The sequence below is a fragment of the Haliaeetus albicilla genome, chromosome 1 (genome assembly GCF_947461875.1).
Source record: "Haliaeetus albicilla chromosome 1, bHalAlb1.1, whole genome shotgun sequence".
NCBI classification, from domain to species: Eukaryota; Metazoa; Chordata; class Aves; order Accipitriformes; family Accipitridae; genus Haliaeetus; species Haliaeetus albicilla.
Window position 1 is genome coordinate 19,444,447 of NC_091483.1, and position 22,992 is coordinate 19,467,438.

The window sequence follows — 22,992 nt, forward strand, 5'->3', positions numbered from 1 at the left end:
TCCCTCATGGCAGTCCCTCGCCGCACCCTGCCGCGACGGTGACGGTCTCCGCACCGCTTTCTCTCGCAGCCCCGGTTTCAGGGCGGAGACTGACACACACACCCGCCCCCCCAACTCCACGGGCAGCGGTGATGGCCGAGCCCAGTCTCGCGGTGCGGAGGAAGAGCCGCCCCGGCTCTGTCAGCAAGCGGAGCCGGGCCCCGGTGCAGCCCAGCGCCGTCTGCTCGCCGGTGGCTCGCAAGAGAATGAGCTCCGGTGGCGAGGGACCCCCGGCAGAGACCCCGGTACGGGGCTAGCGGTGGCGGGGTGCGGGCAGGCTTCTAGGGCTGGGTATCGAGGTGGGGGGGACTCCGTCTGGGAGGGTGGTTTGGCCCCAGACTGAGCCTGCGTGATGTTTATCGGGAAAGGCCTTGCTTTGTATGAGGGGGGGGGTGATGCGTTTTGGCTTCAACTTTAAAAAAAAAAAAATCATCGCTACCAAGTAGCTATGCAGGCATCAGGTCTACTTGTAGGTTAGGTTTCATTGAGTTAAAGCATGTGTTCTTTAGAGGTCAAGCTAGATTTTCCTCACAAACACACTTAAATTTCTTGTTAAGTTGGGGAAGACTTAAATGACTTGCATGTAATGTGTGTGCTGTACAAGTTATGCTGCCTTTTTTGTTGTTACTTTGCAGTATTAATACTCTGTTATTTTTTTTACAGTGTAGTAATGAGAGCGAAGAAGATATGTTTGGTGACCATGACAGCTTTTATGGAAATGATTCTTTGCTAGCTGAAGTTGATGATATAGAGAAGAAATACCTGCAGGATAAAAATACAAATATTAAAGTAGCTGGAGAAATCATAATTGGGAATCAGTCAGGAATTCACCAGAAAAAACAAGATCATTTTTCTAATTCAGAAAATATGGTTGTTTTTAAAGCTGACAAAGAGGATGCTTTCCAAATGAATGACAATGACCCAGTGGATAGCAATCAAGAACTGACTGAATCTACTTTAGATGACTTGCCATCATCACAACTTTTGTATTTTGAGAAAATGGGTGAACTTTCTTCTGGTTCTAGAACATCTCCAGTCTCAGAAAGGAGGAATAAATGTGTGAATTTTTCCTTGGACAAAATCAGGAGTCCATCTTTTTGTCCTGATACTGAACACAGGAACAGACCTACTGACTTTTCCTCAGACTCTAAGTGTGATTTATTTAAAACTGAGAGTCTTAAAGATCATCTGAAAAGTGCTATGACTGGAAATGCTAAAGCCCAGACTCTGCAGGTTTCTAAGACCAAGCAGCTTAAAGAAGCTGTTTTATCTGAAGAGATTTGTGTTGCTAGGAAAACTATTGAATCTTCTTCTGTTGATATAGGCCCTTTTTATGGATTACCTAGCAAAGTTAAAGATCTATTCAGACAATTTCGAGGGATTGAAACGCTTTATGGTAATGTAACTAATGGTTTGTTGAAAAAAAAAAAATTGCTAGTAAAGTGTTGCCCAGGTAATATTTAATTTAAACCATGTTGGAAAGTGATTGTTTTGTTTATTAAGTTGTTTTTTTGGATGGGTGGTAGAGGTTGATATGGCTTATAGAATACTTTGGAAGGCTCAATCACTGAAAGCTTTTAGTGGTTTATTGAAGAAAAGCTCTCAAACGCTAGGCTTGAAGTATTCTATATGAAGCATAGGCATTTTGATATTGATTAACATGCCCCTGAGGGTTGCTAATAATTCCTTTTTAATTTTGCAGAATGGCAGCATGATTGCTTAATGTTAGAATCTCTACAGCAAAGGAAGAATTTAATATACTCATTGCCAACCAGTGGTGGGAAAACACTCGTAGCTGAAATAATAATTCTCCAGGAATTACTCTGCAGGCAGAAGGATGTTCTGATGATACTGCCATATGTTGCCATTGTTCAAGAAAAGGTCTGGATACAGTGTTTTTGATACTGCTTATCTTTTCTGATGTGCCTTGTTACTTGGCTGATTTTAACACTAATTTTAGCAAAGTTCATGATTTTCATAAATACATGGTGGGAAGTGAGTGACTTCTCTCCTAAATGCTGCTATGAGGGCCAGTAATTTCATAATAAAACAGACCTAAATTATGAGCTGAAGATGCTGAGTTATAAAGTGTGCTGAACTTTGAAATAATAGCTTTTTGCAATGTTATGTATAGTTCTGCAGTCTTAGAGCTGTACTGCCTGACTTGCTAAAGAAATGGTCTTGAAATAAAAGCTGGTGTTTTTTTGATGTAAAGGAAAAGTTAATTTTAGAGAACAGACGTAACCCAAGCTTGATAATATTTGTAAACACTTTAGCTTTGCAAATGGAAAAGGTAGTCATAGGTAATATGTTTTCACCAATTCAAACAGTTGATTGTGGTGTGGTTTGATTATATGCATGTTGAATTGTTGAGGCAGCTCTGAAATCCAAAATGAGCATGAGTTTGTTCTGCAGTTGATCTCTTTTTTTACAGGTTAGGGGTTTATCGAGTTTTGGGATAGAATTGGATTTCCTGGTTGAAGAATATGCAGGAAGTAAAGGAAGATTTCCACCAATCAAGAGGAGAATAAAAAAGTCTCTTTATATTGCTACTATAGAAAAAGGACATGCTCTAGTGAATTCTTTAATTGAAACAGAAAGAATTGATGACCTTGGTCTGGTTGTAGTGGATGAGGTATGCTACAAGATTTACTCAGATCTATAATATGTGATTTTTTGTGTCTATAATACACAATTATTAGCAAAGAGCATATTTTTTGATTACTTGGTTTTGCTTTGAGTGTTTATCATGAAATTATTACTACTTAACTAAGTTTTTTCTGCATGGGTACATAATTCTGTAATACTGAAAGTTATTTTTCTTTAACTGGAGCATTTGTTGTTATATTAGGACAACAGTTTCTATACTGAGAGACCTGCTGTGTTAGTGGTTGATGGTGAATTACTTAATAACTACTTGTCAATTAGGCATCCCTAATGGATTAGAAAAAACATATAATTTTAATCATATGGCATGTATCTTATGAATCCCAGAACTGAAATCCAAAATGTGAAACCATGAGACTTTGTGTCTGGTATTAATAATGATTAAATGAAACATTAAAAAAAAAAAAAGAAAAACATCAAGTAACACTTAACTGAGAGTTGCCCCTTATTCTGCTTTTTAGTGGTGTGGCTGAGTTGTGCTGCTAAGGGTTGGTTGTGTTGTAACACCTAACAGGGATGTTTAATTCATGGAATGCTTCAGGCTGACTGACCTTACTTTAACACAGTAGCTTCTAAACAGAAGGCAGCTTAAGAATTAACTTCTTTTTCTGGAAGTAGCTGGCTGCTAGAAATTTTTTTATATGAACTTCTACTGTAAGTGTTGCTTAAAACACAGTTCAGTTCGTTTAAAATTGCTTTAGGCTGGTGAATACAAAGATCTCCATGTTGACTGTTTACTGTCAGGAGTTAACTCTTTCTGTCAGTTATGGTCTAGTTAACTGGAAGGTAAATCTTGTTATCTATGTTTGCTCTTGGGTCAGTTTTTCTGTGGTTCTTAAATGTTTTTTCAGTGAGGCTATACTTCTGGAAGGGAGCTTAGCAGTCAAAATATACCAGAGGGATATCATGAGGAAGTCCAGCAAAGACATTCCTGTAATATTTGTTTATGACTACATAATTTGTTTTTTTAGTAGAAATACTCTTAACTCAGTAATATTCTTAACGTTTTCTTTTTCCCTTCTTTGCACAGTTGCATATGCTTGGTGAAGGAAGTCGTGGAGCAACACTGGAAATTACTCTTGCAAAAATTCTTTATACTAGTAGTAAGTCATGGCTGCAGTTAATGTTATTAAAATATTGTAGTGATGGCATCTCTAGAGAGAAGTCACACTTTTGCTTTCTGGATTTATGGTGTTCTGGCCACTTTTGAAAAACATGGTATAACTCCATGCATTAACAGTGTTTACCCATCTAAGTGTTAGTCAGTTGACCCTGTGTCGTGGTTTAACCTGAGCCGGTGCCTAAGCACCATGCGGCTGCTCACTCACTTCCCCCCGACCCAGTGGGATGGGGGAGAGAATCGGGGAAAAAAGAAAAAGTAAACCTCATGGGTTGAGATAAGAACAGTTTAATAAAACAGAAAGGGATAAACTAATAATGATAATAACAATGATAAAAATAATAAAAGAATTGGAATATACAAAACAAGTGATGTACAATGCAATTGCTCACCAGTTGCCGACCAATGCCTAGTTAGTTACCAAGCGGTGATCCCCCGCAGGCCAACTCCTCCCAGTTTATATACTGGACATGATGTCACATGGTATGGAATATCCCTTTGGCCAGTTTGGGTCAGCTCTCCTGGCTGTGTCCCCTCCCAGCTTCTTGTGCCCCTCCAGCCTTCTTGCTGGTTGGGCATGAGAAGCTGAAAAATCCTTGACTTAGTCTAAACACTACTTAGCAACAACTGAAAGCATCAGTGTTATCAACATTATCTTCATGCTGAATCCAAAACATAACACTATACCAGCTACTAGAAAGAAAATTAACTCTATCTCGGCTGAAACCAGGACACCCTGTAAGATGGGCTGGGATGTTTTGAAGCTTTTTTGATACTTCTCTGAGAAATCTTGAGTGTTGTCAGATGTCTTCCATTTCTTCATAGGAGCCCCTTAGCTATTCCAATTAAATGCTTTATAGAGAAGGATTCCTTTTTTATATTTGTCTCAGGAAGTATTTCTTAGCTACATCCCCCTTAAAACCTTCTACTTTGGCATTTAAAAAGACTAATGATGAGGAAGCAGGCTTATGGATTAAATACTGAGGAGAAGTGTTAAAAATTGCAAATATGCAGTAAATTAATCTCAACTTCTGTTTTACAGAAAACACTCAAATCATTGGAATGAGTGCAACTTTAAATAATGTTGGAGACCTGCAGAAGTTCCTACAAGCAGAGTACTATACTAATAACTTTAGACCGGTCTGTATACAAGATACCATAAACTAGTGAAGATATTTGGCTTTAAAATTATAGCAAATCTGTTTAGGATCATATCACAGCTTTTATGCTTAATTTCGTGGTGTAACATAATATAATGCCTGCTACAGCCTGCAACTTTATCAGTATGATAAATAGCACTGTGCGCTTGTAAATGCACAAATGCAAGTACCTTTATGCTGTTGTGTTAAGCCGTTTGTGTCGTTTCAACTAAACCACTACAGTTCATTTGATGTAATTAGAATCTGTACTACTAGTGCTTGATTGAATGCTGTCATGGCAATGGCTTATGAATAGCTCATGGGATACAACATTTGTCATGTTCTTCCTTATAATTAGACACTTTCTTAAGGCAGATAATTAAAACAATTAACTTTTTTAAAAATTCTTGATGGGGTGGGATGTGTGCTTATATGTGTGCAAGTGTGTATATGAAATGTGATGCTTAGAAAAAAACATTAACTGTACATCAATAATTTTTTAGAAACAAACGCTAGCTGTACATCAATAATTGTTTAATATTTAGAGAAGACTTGGTAATTTAACTAAAGTTTCTGTTTATGGCTTGTATCTCCCTAGGTAGAATTAAAGGAGTACGTGAAGATACGAGACAGCATTTATGCAGTTGACAGCAAAACAGAAAATGGCTTTACTTTTTCACGTCTCCTTAATTTCAAGGTAAAACCAAAATGCTTACAGTTTCTTTGAACTATAGTTATGAAATGTATTGTTTTACACTGATTTGTTTACAGAGCTTTTACCAAAGAAATTACTTAAATATGACTGTTCATTTGTAATACCTATGAGAAAGGAAAATTATAGGCTTTGGGGAGGAAAAGGGCCTTTAAAATGCTGAATGCTTAATTTGATTTTTCACTTCTTCACTGCTCTTTAAGGTAGAAATTTCTTCAGTACTTTGTGTGAAGAGCAGTGGGTTTGATTATTCCAGATACCCAATGCTTTGTGGTTTTGGGTAGATTTTTGTCAACAGTTGATCACTCTTAGACAATACTGAAAGAAGACATCTTTTTTTTCTCAGCTTATTACTGCGTTGTAGGGATTCAAGCAAATGGGATTATTCTAGCAAAGGTTGAGGACAGGTATTGAATACTTAGTTTATGACTTAATTTCTAAGTTTAAATGTTTGTCAATCTGTGTTTTTGACAGTATTCTAGTAATCTGGAGAAGGCAGATCCTGACCACATCATTGCACTGGTTACTGAAGTTATTCCTAAATATTCCTGCCTAATCTTTTGTCCCACTAAAAAGAACTGTGAAAATGTGGCTTCAATGTTATGCAAGTACCTCAAAAAGTAAGTTTCTGTCATGATTTTTTTTAATTATAGATGGAATAATTGGTCAGAACTTAGTATTTATCTTTACTAGTTTGCAAGTGACTTTACCTGGTGATCAGAAGTAAATACATGATTCCATATTCAAAGTAAAGTTGCTAACTGCATAAATGATAGTAAACTGCTCAAGGCTTAAATGGTTATTAGAGGACAAATAATAAAGAAAAAAGGAAAAGCATACTAAATTAATCTAACCTTGTGTCCCTTTGGCACTGATCTCTGCAAGCTTAGAAAGCAAATATTTTCTCTATAGCCCGGTATTTAGTAGTGTATTTTACTAGTTGATTGAGTATCTCTGTTCCATACCCACTTTGTGAATGTAAGTTGTAAAATCTAAACCAGGCTTTGTTAATGAAGAAGAGTAAGACTTACATGTGGTTTGATTTAAATGTGATTTAATCAACTCATAATGGTCTGGCAAAGTTAAATTTTATGTAGGAAGAAATTATCTTAAAATAAACAAACCCTCCCTTGCTATCAAAATTGAAACCGTTTTTGATGTACCTATAATCTTCACTACCAGCTGATACTGGCCCCATTTCCTTTCTTCAGTGCACTCAATACCCACACCCAGTCAGTATTTGATCCCTTCTGTGCCTGTGCTTACAAACAAGAAAAGAGTTCTATTGCAACTTAATCGATCTCCTGTGTATTGGTATTTTAATGTTACTGTAAATAACTATTTCTCCAATATAGATGTTAAAGAAAGGAATGGATAATGAACAGAAATAGATAGTAAGCATGTCTCTTTAATTTTTTAAGTAGTTAATGATTGATCAAAATCTAAAGAAATGCTTTTCCTCTTCCAAGAGAATTCAGAGCTCACAGGGAGAAAGAGAAACAAGATCTCATCAAGAACCTAGAGAATATTGGAAATGGAAGTGTCTGTCCTATTCTGAAGCAAACAATACCTTTTGGTATTGCCTATCACCATAGTGGCCTTACAAATGATGAAAGAAAAAGTATAGAGGAAGCATATTCTACAGGTGTTCTGTGTCTACTTGCTTGCACAGCTACTTTAGCTGCTGGAGTCAACCTGCCAGCTAGAAGGTTAGTAACTGAAACATATTTAATTGTTGCATTGATATTTTTTTTGCTTTGTAAAAGAACTTCTTTAATAAGTTGGAAATATTGTTGCTATTTAAAGTATGTTTCTGTTTTTACTAGCAAATTGGAAGCGTAAGGGACTTTGTGTTCAAATCAGGACACAAGACTGCGAAGTTTTCACATAGGAAATGTGAATCAGTAGCAAGTCCCTCAGAATGCATAGCTGAAGAGCACTTAGCTAAGCAGATTAAGGAAATTTTAATAAACTGAGGAAATGCTTCAGTATTTTAGTAATGTTATCCAGAAGAATAAGGAATTCATGGTGGTTTCTTTAGATATTGTCCTAAGAACAGTGTTTAAATTATAAAATAAATCTCTTCTAAGAAGATATAGTTTGAATAGGTTTTAACACAAAAATGTGTTATCTTTTATTATAAGTGCTGATGATATGGCTGCCATACTCTGTATGACCAAAGACTGTTTGCTAAGAATCCAGTTTTGTGTGCCATGTATGTTGGAATTATGAACCTGAGAGGAGAAAAAAATTCATACAGACAAATGTTGTTTTTCTAGCATAACTGATGTATGGTCAGGGTTGCTTATGTTCTTTAGAAAGGTTTATTTTATATCTCAGTGATTTTCACTCTTAAATTCAGGCCTTCGAGCGGATGTAAAGAATAGTTCCAAAGGTTCTGCAAAACCTAATAAACATGGCTTATCTTTCAATAAACCTTAAGCTGTTAAATGTTTCCCTGGTTGATTTACACATCTGTTCAAACAAGTGCATTTGATTTTTATTAGTTACTAAGAAAGAGCATATATAAAGAATGCATTTGTAAAATTTTCCTGCTGCTTTAATAATTTTAATATATATTATTTTAATAATATAAAGCATAACTTACTAAAGATGTTTTTACAGGGTTATTCTCAGAGCTCCTTATGTTGCTAATGACTTCCTGAAGAAGAACCAGTATAAACAAATGATTGGCAGAGCTGGTCGAGCTGGTATTGATAGTGCTGGAGAAAGTATTCTCATAGTGCAAGAAAAAGACAAACACTTGGTAATTTTTACAAACCTTTTGGTAATTTTAAATTTCTGAATTAGGCTGGTGGGATAAACAGGAGGAGCTGAGCTGCCTAGCTTAATTTTTATTTGCTTCTTAAATTTTCAAGTATTTGACATATGTAATAATACCTATAAACTACCTTTTTGTGGTTTGTTTTCAGACGTGACCTGTAAACTTTAATGTCTACACTTTCTTTATAAGCTGAATCATGCATATCAGTATTTTTAAAATTGTAAAACTAGTGCATAAATATTTTCCCTGAACTAATATATTTCTTGCTCTTTTTAGGTTCAGGATTTAGTTAACAGTCCTTTGGAGAACTGTTACAGCAGTCTTCTGCTGGAGTTGACCAAGGGAATGCAGAGCCTGTTGTTATCTTTGGTTGGGCTGAAGGTATCAATTAACTCTTCTCTGTGAGTAACTTAAGTGCTTGGGAATGCAAAGAAAAACTTACCTCTTGATTCTTGATAGAAAAACCAGACTTTTTAAACAGATTGGCTTACTAGTTCAGAACAGCTTCTAATCAGATAAGGACAAAGGTTTGATTAGTCTTTTTATTTAACTCAGCTATCAAGTAATCACATAACATGATAATTTCATTCTGTGTAAAAGTCAAAATTATATCTACCTTATGATAAATTACAGTATTAATATTTCAATTTCTGATCCTTGATTCAAAATACAAATAGAAACAGTGGAAACATTAACATGATGCAGTAGCTAGAATAATAGACTAGATGGAGAGTAGTCCCATCAGATCCATCATAGACTGTCTATCATTCTATTTGTTCTCATATCTTTCTATAGAAACACATTAACAGGATATTAAACTGCTTCTCTAGTCAGTAAATTTTTTTCATATAGCTTATGAAATGTGTTATGTGAAATGACACCTTTAAACAAGCTAATCACTTGCAAAATTGATGCAGATAGCAGTTACCCATGAGGAAGTCAACAATTTTATGTGCAGTACATTGCTGGGTATTCAGCAGCAGCTGCTGTCTAAAGAGAAGAGCCTTACAGAGATAATTAAAGATGGGCTAGAAAATCTAATAGAAAAAGGACTTCTAAAAGGAAGAATATGTGAGAAGGACCACAACTCCAAATGTACACTAACAATCACACCATTGGGTAAAGCTACATACAAAGGTAAGATTTTTTTATTCTTATTATAATCTTTATTTCAACAAACCCTTTCATCTCAGCCTAACCTCAGTTTGATATGTTTTCCTGTCTTCAGTCTGAAACTGCAATGAAAAATAAGTTGTAGAGAGACAGGTGCAATTACTAAATGATGTGCTGGACTGAAAATGTGAATGAACAAGTAATGCATGACTGAACATGATGGGAATGAAATGTAATAACATTGTTCACAATGGGAGTAAAACCAGAAACATACTGCCAAAAAAGTGATTTAAAGATTTGATTTAGTGATTGTAATCAAAGTGACTCATGACCTCGTTTTATAATTGTTATGAACAGATATTGTGAACAGCGGGATTTCTTGACCTAGAGGGAAGCTTAAGAGGGAGAGGAAGTATATAACATGTAGATCAAATGTAACAGAGTATATCAGGAAGTTCTGTTTTCCTGTCATAGCATAAAGATAACAGGGTATGGAATGCAATTGGAATAGGATGAATCTCTGAAAATTTCCTTCAATCTACAAGATTGTTCCAGCCTTTCATTAAAGCCAAGGCAATTCACAAACACTCCAAAACCATGCGAAGAATGGACATACATGGAAATAGGTGACTGCCTTTCCTCAGTTCTGTTTCACTGCTCATGTTAGGTTAGAGCAATTATTCAGGTTACAGTCATTTCTCTTCAATTCAGATGGCATAACAAGCTTTTGTGGAATATGAAGGAAATACTGACTCTATGTTAAAATCTATTATACTTAACTCTGTATGTTTAAAATTGTGTGCTTATTATAGGGTCTATAGACTTGGCATACTGCAATCTTCTTTACAGAGACCTGAAGAAAGGTTTGGAAGGGCTGATTCTTGAGAGCAATCTTCATCTTCTATATCTGGCAACTCCATATGATATGACTTCTAACTATAGCCCAGATTGGATGATATACTTGAAACAGGTGAGGATTTACTAGCAAACATGCATTGGGACATATAGTAATCCTGCTTAATAAATTTTACATAAATTTATACAGATAGGAAATGTAGATGGTGGGGTAACGATTTGAGCAAAATCCGCTAGAGAATGTCAAATCTTAATCTTTGTTTGATTGCTGAGTCTAATGCTTAACTCCAGCCATGATTGTAACTATTACACTGTGACCAATACCTTCCTACAGACTACTGTACTTATGTCAGCCTTAGCAGCACAACCTTCATCCTAGTCTTGCACACTCTGCAAGATCAACCCATAATTCAACTACTCCCTTTTCTGTAAAGTGTTGTATACTAGGGGTAGCACTAAAATCTATTCAGTTTTGTTAAAATGTGGCATTCAGAGATGGACAGTTCCAGATAATTCAAACAAGTAGGCAAAGGAGCTGCAGATCTGTCTAGTGACTGCAGTACTAGTCTTGTGACTAAGTACTATATAGAGATCTTGAAAAACGTTGTTTTGCTTTGAGTAATAGACTTGTGTTTTCTATAACATTAAGAGAACTAAATATCTGAATTGTCTTTATAAAATCTTATTTTAGTTCAATCAGCTAAGTGCAGCAGAGCAAAAAGTAGTGGATATTGTGGGAGTACCTGAAAGCTTTATTACAAAAAAGGCTTCTGGTCAAGCCATCAGAAAGGTAGGTTGGAGATTTCTCATAACTAAGATGACAGTTTAGTCATTTCATTTGATTATTTACAAATTCTAGATTATTCTTCTGCTAGTGTTCTTTATTACTGTTCTACTTATTAAGGTTCTTTTAACCTCATTGGTTGGTGTCATGGTTTAACCCCAGCCAGCAACTAAGCACCACACAGCCGCTCACTCGCTACCCCCCCACCCAGTGGGATGGGGGAGAAAATCAGGAAAAGAAGTAAAACTCATGGGTTGAGATAAGAACGGTTTAATAGAACAGAAAAGAAGAAACTAATAATGGTAATGATAACACTAATAAAATGACAACAGTAATAATAAAAGGATTGGAATGTACAAATGATGCGCAGTGCAATTGTTCACCACCCACCGATTGATACCCAGTTAGTCCCCGAGTGGCGATCCCCTACTCCCACTCCCCCCAGTTCCTAAACTAGATGTGACGTCACGTGGTATGGAATACCCTGTTGGCCAGTTTGGGTCAGGTGCTCTGGTTGTGTCCTGTGCCAGCTTCTTGTGCCCCTCCAGCTTTCTCGCTGGCTGGGCTTGAGAAGCTGAAAAATCCTTGACTTTAGTCTAAACACTACTTAGCAACAACTGAAAACATCAGTGTTTCAACATTCTTTGCATACTGAACTCAAAACACAGCACTGTACCAGCTACTAGGAAGACAATTAAGTCTATCCCAGCTGAAACCAGGAGAGTTGGTTTTCTTAATGTTTAATGTCTTTGGGTATAATATAGACAAGTTTTAGAGATGTGAAGGAGTACAGATGCCAAGAATTTCCTCATAGCAATAACAGAATATCTTGAATGTGATATTGGCTCTGAATTCTAACTTGCTTTATTCCTAGAATGTGGACAGTGCTGTGGTAAACAGGCTCTACCTGTCTTTTGTCCTTTATACCCTACTGAAAGAGACCAATATATGGAGTGTTTCAGAGAAATTTAATATGTCCCGAGGATATGTGCAAAATCTCCTTAATTCTGCTGCCTCATTCGCCTCCTGTGTTCTACATTTCAGTGAGGTAGTGTGTTTAAATGAATTCAATAAAATCTTTGGGATTGATTTTGAAAAATCTGAAGTTTTTTTCTCTTAGGTTAGAACTGAACACAGATGTTGCATTTAACCTTTCCTGTGCAAAATTATTTTTCCTGTTCAGAAAAGCAATCTTGTACAGTTATATTTCTTATATTAAAAGTAAGCTTTATGCACTAAGAATGTGAAAATATATGAATTGTACAGGCCATTGATCAGTGTCAGCACTGTTGGTGAAATAATTGACAACTTTACCTTTCTCTTAGAAAGAAGGCCATCTGGTTGTGGAATGTCATCTCAGGGAAAATAGCTGAGTTGGCTTATTCTCTTGTTCTTTTCCTGTGTTGAAATAATGCACTGCTTATCCTTCAGAACTGCCCCAACTTTGTTCAGCTGAAGAGTGCTGAATGCAACTCTGCAACTAGCTGAAAGGATAACTATAAATAATAGTGCTTCCCCTGTCTAAATGCCAAATATATGCTTGTTGCTGTAGCAGAGCTCTTATCAGTCATATCCCCCAAATACAGAACTTAGGATCTGATTTTTAGTGATCTTTGTCTCTGCAGGAATTGGAAGAATTCTGGGTTTATAAAGCCTTGCTGACAGAACTTACCAAGAAGTTGACATACTGTGTTAAGGCAGAACTCACCCCTCTGATGGAGGTAGCAGGGGTTCTAGAGGTTAGTAAACCTGTCTTTGTGAGATTTTTTCAATGTGAAGTTGTATGCTAAATGTTGCTGTGCCTTTTGACTATATCTGGAAGACCAAGCTAGGTTTTTTTATTGAGAATTCAGTGTAGTGCAGATATCCCACAATAGTCCTGGAGGTTGGGGAAGTGGTTGGTTGAGGAAATGTAAGCTGGAGCCAATAATGTTTTCCTTTTGGCTGCTACTACAGCAACAGTGAAAATGCTGTATTTGGACAATAATTTAGCTGTAAATTCAGTTGGAAAACAGAGTCCAAGTTTCTTTTGTGGTAAGGATTCTTCAGCTCATGGGAGTAAAGAGGAGTAAGAATTTACGTATTTAATTAAGTCAGAAGACACTCACAAAAAATAAGTGAAGTCCTATTGGGAACTTAAGTTTTACAATCACTTGCAGTGCTGCATGTATTTTAAATGAAACATAACTGGTCTCTGATGAGGAAGACTCCTATTAAAGTAGAAAATCTTTTGGAGCTTCAGTGCAAGGTTATAAGTAATCACTGGACCTCTTTGCAAGATGCCTGTCAAGCCTATTGTAGAATCAGTTTGTCAGCAAACCATTGAATTTAGTGGCAGTAAGGTTTTATTCTGAGAAGCTAAACAGTGATGAAGACTTGGAGTCTAATAGGGTTTTTTGTATATATCAAATTTTCTGAATTGGATGTAAAAGGTAAACAGTCTTTTTTTCATGGCTCACTTCATATGGGAGCATTTTTGTGGAAGGGCAAAAACAGCCCGGACAGCGTGATTCTGCTGAAGTTGTATTTTAAAGATGACTCTTCAAAATTATTGCTATAACCAAGGTACTTCTGCTCTGGAGTTAAAACTATACTGACAGCTGATATTTGAAGCAGGTAGACTTGTATCTTGAACAGGTGTGGTTTGCTTAGATTTCTGTGGAAGAAATGATAAAATCAGTCTTAAGGTTACTGTAGCAAAAGAAAATTATTTTCTGCACATTTAGTTGCACAGTTTTCAAAGAGCAATCTAAAACCTTTTCATGAGATTTAAGTCAATGGGGAAAGATTCTGTGTCATCGGTCATACTGTGCATATAACAGCAAATGGAGCACAGAAAATATTTGCTGGTAATTAGTGGTTATTTCTGGTGAAATTAACGACACCTACTTCATGTCAATGAACATGCATAGTCCTCAGTTACTGTGGAGGAAGATAATATATTGTAAGCTGTTACCTGTTGGATGCTAAAAAAAACCCACCATATATGCCATCAAATAAATATCTTTCTATTCCTTGTTGTCTTTACAAGAAATGAGGGGAAAAAACCAAAAGGTAATCGACCAAATGTTTGGAGGTGTAACACTTGTTCATCAGATGAGTATTATTTCATTATTTCATAACTCAAGATACTAAAGCCTTGGGTATACTAAATTATTCCACAACTACTGTAGAAATGCATTTTAATTTAAGCTTTGTAAAGTTCTAGCAGTATTTGTTTTGCAAAAGAAATATTTGCCCAGAGACCCTCTATTAAGCAAATACTGCTTGGCTACCTCACATAGCAACAGGATCAAACCAAGTTAAGAGAAGCAGATAATGCACACCCCCTTACATTGGTGATAATCAAATTCCAGAGAATCTCTCCTGTGGTGTGAGCTCACAGCCAAGACTTCGTGCAAAACTAGAGAAATAAAAAAGATACTGTGATACTAAAGGAAAAATTATAAGACTGAAACAACGAAGTGCAGTCTTTTCTGGAATTTTGTAAAAGCTCTGTTCTGTGAAAATTGTGGGAGGAAAAAAACAAATTGGATAAAATCAGCCCTCCTTTTACTTAGACACCTCCAAAGAATGTGAGACAGTCAGTGACAGTGAATGCAGAAAACAAGATAACAAAAGAGGATGGCAGAGTCAGTATCATCTAGGCTCAGAAAATAATGAGGAATGGGTTCCTAAGAACTGGGTGAGATTGTATGGGGAGGTATATCTTAGCGGTAAAGCTGTATTTTTGGTGAGTGAAGATTCTCAGTATTCATGTTCTTAGAAAGACAAGGCAAAAAATTGGATTGATAATGCGAAGATGAAATGTTTGATATTGGTGTAGAGATTGGCACTTAATGGTAATTCTTATTGTCTGTTCTAATAATCTAACACAATTTTGGACTTGCAGGCACGAGCAAAACAGCTTTATAATGCAGGGTACAAAACTTTAGCACACTTGGCTAATGCAAATCCAGAAACTCTGGTCAAGATGATTGAGCACTTGTCACGACGTCAAGCCAAACAAATTGTTTCATCTGCAAAGGTAAATTAGAAACAAAGTTATAAAAACCTGCTTCAGAACTTCAATATGTCAAAAGCAGATGTTTGAATGACATTGTGATCCAAATACTGGTCTGTATTAAGAATATATTGAAATATTTTCTTGACGATATCATTTATCTAAGATGGTTAAGAGTAATGAATCGAGCAATTGCTGACCTTCATGCTCCTGAATGACAGGCAAACTTAAACTTTTCTTAAAACAATTTGTTATGTACAGGATAGTGGGAAGTTGTGCTCTTTTTCAGAGAGGAAACAAAGGGCAGAAATGTTGGACAGCTTCTCTGATGAAATGTGGGAATTAAATGACTACCTTGATCTCCATGCTGAGTCATTGTAACTGAAAATGCTCAATTCTGCCAATACCTCAGGACTTACGTTACAGAAATTCTAGTGGTAGTTGTGATTACAGAACAGGATTTTCAGGACTGTAGAAATGGAAACCAACAAGCTATAGGGTTAAACTCACCTATTTAGGCTGCTTTTGTTGTGCCCTGTTAGCCTTTCCTTTCGAATTGTTTTCCATTTTGAATATGCATCATGAGAAGGGCCTTCACTTAATATCTGCCTCTAAGGCACACTTAGCGCCTTAAGCATACAAATAATCCAAGGGAAAGGATCTGTAATAAACATTGAGTTGTGCCTAAACAAAAAAATACGGAAAGTATTTTATTTATCAAGTAGTAGTATTTTCTCTCCTCAATCTCTATTAATCTGCTGTTGCAATGACATCAGCTTCATGTTTGATTCTGCTAAAATAGAAAGCTTTCAGTAAAGTGAAGGAATGCCTAGAATAAATAAATAGGTGATTGGTATAAAAATTATGCAGTCAATAACAAAAGTCTTGGTTTGTATATTCTCATGGAGCAAAACTACTGACTTTGGAGTTTAGGCACTTAAAAGGTCATGGCCGTCTAATGTTGTTGTAGGCTCCTTACTGCTTTTTTGCTGCTCTGTGAGCCAGAAGAAGGGGATATGTGCAGATTCCTCATCTACATCAGTGCCAAATCCAGCAGCCTAGCTTGCTGTCATGCTCAGATGTTAAACTGATGGAGTTTTCTCTAACTGATGGAGTTTTCTCTAACTGATGGAGTTTTCTCTAACTGATGGAGTTTTCTCTAACTGATGGAGTTTTCTCTAACTGATGGAGTTTTCTCTAACTGATGGAGTTTTCTCTAACTGATGGAGTTTTCTCTAACTGATGGAGTTTTCTCTAACTGATGGAGTTTTCTCTAACTAGGAAGTTAGAAGGATGCTTGCATGTTGTTACACATGCTGCTGGGGGACTGTTATACTCCAACTGCCAGCAGCAAACAGTTCAGGTATATTAAATGGTTGCTAATATTGGGGGTCCTATATGTCTGATGTAAAATGCTGTAGAAAGAAATTTTGTATAAAGCAAGAAATTGGCAACTTGGCAGGCACAACTTACAAATGTGTATTCCAACATGGAAAATAAATGTTTAGTAATAAATGTTTAAGGTTAAAAATGCTCTTGTTAAGTTCTAGACAAACTGTTTATATTCTGTTAAATTTTGTGTATTATGTGATGACAGAGCTGAGAAAACAAGCTGTGTACTGTGTAAATTTTTGTGTTAGTGTTTTTCATGTGGGTACACACTAAACAGTAAAAAATATTGGTAGTAGTAGGTGTTAGTCCTTTGAGGCAAAGGTACTGTGGTCCTGTGAGCAGTAGCAGCAGTTTTTTATGGATCAGATGCAAGTTTGGAAAGAAATATTGGTGTTTTAACCTAACAGGTTAAACAGCTAATGCCTCTATTCATTTTCTAATAGTTTTTCTTTTTCCATTATAGATGCTGCTGAGTGAAAAAGCTGAGGCTTTACAAGAAGAAGTTGAAGAACTCTTAAAGGTGCCTACAGATATCCCAGGGACCTGCTGACCAACTGTCCTAAAGAAAAATCATGAATCCAAAAACTGGGATATTTTTTAATTTTTAACTTTCCTGTGTAAAGCTGCTGTAATTATAATAAATATTTAATGTCTTTTTTTATACCTCAATTTTGTGCAAGTTCTGAGTTAAGAATTTCTTGGAAAGTTGACTTCATTTGAAGGTTTTGATTATTAACTTCTTGAGCAATGGGCTAGAATCAAAAGATGTAATCTTAATTCATTCCTGGTTTTAGACGTAGCCCTAGGAGAGCTTTGGGGACTGGACTAACTGTCTGGTGTGTACTTCTGCCTAGAGCTTAGGGTGATAGCTGACTTAAATAATGCCTTTACATTGGATATTCCCTTTAGGACATGTATGTGAGTGAGCTGCTCCAAAATTCCTACTTGCAGGAATCTCTGTATTCTAGGTGTAGCTAATGGAAGGAGAGAAACAGAGTTGCAATTCATAACAGAAGTTGTCCCAGAGTTGTGTAAGAAATTGTAAATGATGCCTAGTTTAAGACTTGTTAAAAGGTGTGAATATCAAACTAATATTCAGCCTCTGGCAATTACCTGAGAGAATTATTTCAGGATGTTCCTGTAGCAGTCTTCCAAACAGAAAGTTTACTTTTTTTGAACGTTTTTAAATTTCTTGCTTAAATGTGAAGACTAATAAAGACGAAGGGTTAAAGAACTGATTTTTGAAAAGCAATATCAAGTTCTGAGACTCCATGGGCATGTGTCAGTCACGCTTGGTAGGACTTTTAAAGGTATCTGAACCAGATTTGCTCCAGCAAAAAGTTAAGCTTGATGAAAGTAGTTTTGAAGATGCCTGAAACTTCTTCAGTTGTGATACAGTAAACTCCTTTTTCAAAGCTGTAATGTAGTACATGACAATCTTAGAGCACTGCACATTAAGAAAGACTTGAAAGCTGTGACAGACTGCTGGGTTAAATCATGGCAGCCAGTATACTGGCACACTTAAATATGGCATTTCTATGTAAAATCAGGTGTCCCTTCTCAGTAAAGGAAAAGTAAAATAAACCTTACTTAAGCTGTCTTCTTTTTTTATTCAACTTAGGTTAATTGTGTTGGGATTCTAGAGACAAACAGGAATATTTTTAAATCCAGTGGTGTCGCTAGAGGTTGAACACTTGACTGAAAGGGGTTATGGTGAAAAACTGATGAAAAGGTTGGTATTTTAATGCTCATTTTGTTGTTGCATTAGAGAAATCATACGTAGCAATTTAATTCTTTATAGGCCTTCACTTAGCAGAAACATGTCTCTGATATCATACTTGTGATACTTCATAGTGGCTTACAAAGTTTGGATAAGTGAAATATTGGAGTGCATTCAGTATTAAACCAGGTCAAGAATTTAAGAACAGCAGTTTTCAGAGGCAGCATGATTCATTTCCACTGCTAGATTCAGTGCCTGCAGGGGAATCTTGTTACTGATACTTAAGTGCTTAAGGCACAAATGGTTTTGGAAACATGAGAACATATTAAGTTGGCTCTAACAATAAGGTGTAATTTGCCCTCAAGTGCAGAAGCAATATTTGACATGACTTGAGGTTATCCACGCATGTCTCTTAATGCCTTGCCCTTTTAACTGAGATATATTTTTAATCAAATGATAGATAATAAATTCTCTATCAGTTTATTTGCATTACCTTCGAAAGACACATGATGGTCACTCCAGCATAAATGTGAGTACATATCTAATCAGTTTATGTAGGATGCATGTAGGAAAATTTTAGTGATGCCTGTAAGGCCTAACCAGTTGCTCTAAAGGTTTATTGGTGCTTGGTGGTGTTCCTCCAAAGTCTGAAACAGTCTTGCGTGGATTTAGGGGGAAGAAAACAGCAAATTACTGTAAAATTATTCACTCTAAGTACTGAGTTATTGCAATAACTGATGTTATGGAAATAATCCATTAATTGCTACAGGAGTAGTTAATGAGCCATTAACCTCTGTCACAATACTTTCCCTGATATTTGTACTTGTATGCTAATCAAAAAAAGTGTACATTTTTATTTTTATATTGTGGAGGGGAACAGCAGGAAAAAATTATTTCTGGCAGCTGTCTGTTGTTGGGTTGTTAACTGCCCATCCTCACACTTGTACATCCCTGTAACAATCAACCACCAAGATGAGATGTGTGTTTAGGAATGAAGTCAAGTATTCCCTACGTATGCTGGAGCAAAAGCTTGTTTGAAACAAGTGGATGGTTTTAGGTCTACATGAAGCCGGTCTGGAAAGAAAATGAGGTTGACATTTGTTGTCTGCTGCTTTGCTTATACAGGCTGTGCTTTGCCAGATGGAGGAGTGCAACTCCCCCAAGGCTTTCTCTGTGACCTTTCATAACATCAGAAGCAAAATGCACAAAACTGCAGTGATTTGCACTAAAATGTTGCTATATGTAGCTTGTCTTATTTTTCTGAAATCAAACTTACCAAGCAAGGCAGTATACATCTTTCACATTGCTTTTTTTCTTTCTACAGTATGTATTAATGTATGATTAAATGCTTTTCACAGAAAGCTTTTTTAACATGGGCTTTTCCCATCAGTGGAGATGGGAGAGGGAAAAAAAACTATAAAACAGATATTGATCACTATTTTTGCACTGGTGGATGATGCTGAGGTGCTTCAGTGTCAAGTACAGTACTGGGCCCATAAAATGCAGTATAGCTTGCAGATGTCAGAATGGATATACATTGGCTTGGTGAATGTCTGTTAGGTTGTGCTATGGGAAAGCTTGTGCTAAGGATGGGTTCAGGATGTTTTGGAAGGCAAAGATTTCTCACTTGCCTCAATGGGATGTTTATATCCTAAAGCCTGTGTTAAAGGGAAAGAAGCAACAATGATTAGCTTATCTATGTGAAATGATGATAGATGCTTCAAAGCTAAGGTAGGTTGTAAAAATATTCTCTACTGGATGTTCCCACAGATTTCTTCATAATGCACAGTAAATTGGACCAGAGCTATGGAGTGTGTGTAAGTCTCTTCAGGTTGCAACTAGTGCAGAATAAGTGTTCTGACCAAAAACCTCGGAGCTTATTTCTTAGTTGTTATGCCTATTCACTCCACTTTCCAACTTGCTTGCATAGACCAGTTCTTGTGTTTGTGCGATTCCCTTCCCTCCCTTCTCCCAAGTCCATAATTCTGTACTTTCAGGAATCCCTATGCATAACTTACTGAAAACTGTCTCTCTGGAAGGACTGGTAAGAGAGTCAAGCTTAGGTTAATGTTTAGCTGTTAATTTTCATTGTGTGAACAAGACCTATTGTGTTCCTGTGTTCTGGAAAGCCACTTCCATGTGAGCTGGTCCTGCCTAGGCAGCTCTCGTTTTGTCCTTCCTTTTAAAGCTTCATTTCACCTCTTTCAGCATGGTGGTCCAGCACTGAGTATCAGTGTAATGAGAGCCAAATATTATCACTTAAAGCTTTATTTTGGTTAGAAGGGAGGCTGAGTGATTTTGCAGTGCTCTGTTTGGTGTGCTGGAGCTCAGCAGCTCCCATGGTATGTGAATTTGTCAGCTGCAGGCTCAGTGGAAACAAAGTCTTCTAGCAGTATCTGTAAAGCTGTGTGCACTTTAAAGAGAGCTGCTAAAAACTAGACCTAAAGTGTTGTTTCCATCTCTGAATAAACAGAGTGTGTGCCATCTGAGATTCTCATAACCAGCTGGATTCAGAAATAAAACTAGCTGAGAGCTGTGTGCTGTGTCAGGACAACGGGTGGCTGGGGTTTTGGCGGCAGGGAGTAAGGATAGCTTACAAAAACACCTCGATAAGCATCTCTCTGTGTTTTTACAGTTTCCAGGCTTTCTTGGCATCAGCTTAGTCTTAGTGTCATCTTCCTGAGGCTTCTTATATAGAAACATAGATCAAGTGCTACTCTGACACAGGTCAGTTCTGTTCATCCACCCAAACACTGCTATGTCACAAGAATTGTTTGCCTTTTGTACAGACAAGTCTTCCCTTCTGCATTCTCTTAATACACTGTTATGGGTTTGTGTGGTGCGGGGTTTTTTGGTGGTGGGGGAAGGGGGCCACAGGGGTGGATCCTGTGAGAAGCTGCTAGAAGCTTTCCCAGCTCCAAGTCGGACCCACCTCTGGCCCAGGCCGACCCAAACAGTGACGGTGGTAGAGCCTCTGGGAGAACAGATTTAAGAAGGGGAACCTGCAGTGAGTAGCGGGACTGGAATGTGAGGAACACCTCTGCAGATACCGAGGTCAGTGAAGGAGGGGGATGAGGAGTGGGGGAGGAGTTGGATGCCCCTGCAGCCCATGGTGAGATGGCAGGTTGTCCCCCCCCAGCCCATGGAGGGGAGCGGGGGAGCGGATGCCCCCGACAATGGCCGTGACTCCATGGGAAAGCCTGTGCTGAGCAGTCTGTGACTGAAGATCGGCCTGTGGAAAGGACCCACGCCAGGGAAGTTTGTGAGGAACTGCAGCCTGTGGGAAGGACTCGCCTTGGAGAAGTTCATGAAGGACCGTCTCCTGTGGGAGGGACCCCATGGTGGAGCAGGGGAAGAGTGAGGAGTCCTCCCCCTGAGGAGGAAGGAGCGGCAGAGACAAGATGTGGGGAGCTGACCCCAACCCCTGTTCCCCATCTCCCTGCGCTGCTGGGGGGAGGAGTTGGAGAGAACTGGGAGTGGAGCTGAACCTGGGAAGGAGGGAGGGGTGGGGGAAGGTTGTTCTAAGGTTTGGTTTTTACTTCCTAATATCCTTGCTTTGTTTTGATTTTTAGTAAATTAAATTGATTTTGTTTCTTCCCCAAGTTGAGCCTGTCTCTTGCCTGTGACCATAAGTGGTGAGTGATCCCTCGCAGTCCTTATCTCGACCCACGAGCCTGCCTTTATATTTTCTCCTCATCCCATCGTGGCTGGGGGGAGGTGGGTGGGGAGTGAGCGAGCAGCTGTGCAGTGCTTTGTTACCGGGTGGGCTTAAACCACGACATACACGCAGGTAAAGCACTGAGATATAGATATATATATCAGTTCTTGGTTCTTGCCCAGGAACAGCAGTGGGGTCACTGTTGGCAATAGCATAGTGCTGCTGCTGTTGGACAGTTGAAATTCCTGGAAAGTTTTATTTTCAGTTCTTCCTAGTTGTAAAAACCTAGTCGGCACAGTGCTTCTGCTAAAGGCATCACTGGTGTGGGAAAAGCAGAACTGCCTGATAGGAGCTGCATGACGAAAGCATTTGAATACCACAAGGCAGGGGCTAGGCTTTCTGTGGTGTGAGGAAGCGGGATGGGTTGCTGGTATGGAGCTGACTTCAAACAACACGCAAGTGGGTTTAAGCCTAGTCCTCATTCTCATGCCTTCCCCTTGTAGCTCACAGGGCATCACTCAAATTCTGCCCTAATTTCTATGAAAGTCCAAATACCTCTGTATTGATCTCCCCTACTTTACAATATTTTAAAATGGGTATAATACAATGTGAAAAATGCCTAGGCAAAAGCTACTGATTCCCATTTAATACCTGTTGCTCTTCCAGGTAGTAATGCTGGAAGGCATTATGTTCAAACTACAAGGTTTTGCAGGCTGCTAAAACATAACATGTGCTAGACCTTTCGTACCCACATCTGCACACAGTGATTGAATCCAAAACATAGCATTGACCATTTGAAATACATACCTTTGTGCCTCTGCTGTGAGAAATACAGCATAGTGGCAAATGACACAAAGTGCCTCTCTCCAAAGGAGCACGTTGAGGAAATGAAGGGCGAAGTAGTGAATTCCAACAGAGATAAATCGTGTGCAGGCTGCGTCTCACCTGAGGGCTAATAGCAGTTTCTGTACCTTAGTAATGACCTTACCCTGGTTTGCAGCAATG

At 37.8% G+C, this 22,992-nt stretch overlaps 1 protein-coding gene across 4 annotated transcripts; it reads left to right on the forward strand.

The window, feature by feature from the left end:
- Nucleotides 1-42: 42 nt before the first annotated feature.
- On the forward strand, nt 43-17,278 carry HELQ (helicase, POLQ like). 4 transcript variants are annotated; one of them, XM_069780788.1, is made up of 18 exons: nt 43-284; nt 703-1,435; nt 1,742-1,920; nt 2,474-2,674; nt 3,737-3,809; nt 4,869-4,966; nt 5,564-5,662; nt 6,152-6,297; nt 7,147-7,386; nt 8,303-8,444; nt 8,739-8,843; nt 9,380-9,599; nt 10,388-10,545; nt 11,122-11,220; nt 12,089-12,262; nt 12,840-12,953; nt 15,107-15,241; nt 17,073-17,278. In XM_069780788.1, exons 1-18 carry the CDS (start codon nt 132-134, stop codon nt 17,157-17,159), a joined length of 3,156 nt encoding a protein of 1,051 aa, XP_069636889.1. In that variant the 5' UTR covers nt 43-131; the 3' UTR covers nt 17,160-17,278. The 4 variants fall into 4 exon arrangements, with proteins under 4 accessions (XP_069636889.1, XP_069636899.1, XP_069636910.1 ...); XM_069780809.1 differs by having other exon boundaries at nt 151-284; nt 708-1,435; XM_069780798.1 differs by lacking the exon at nt 11,122-11,220.
- The last annotated feature ends 5,714 nt before the right edge of the window (nt 17,279-22,992 follow it).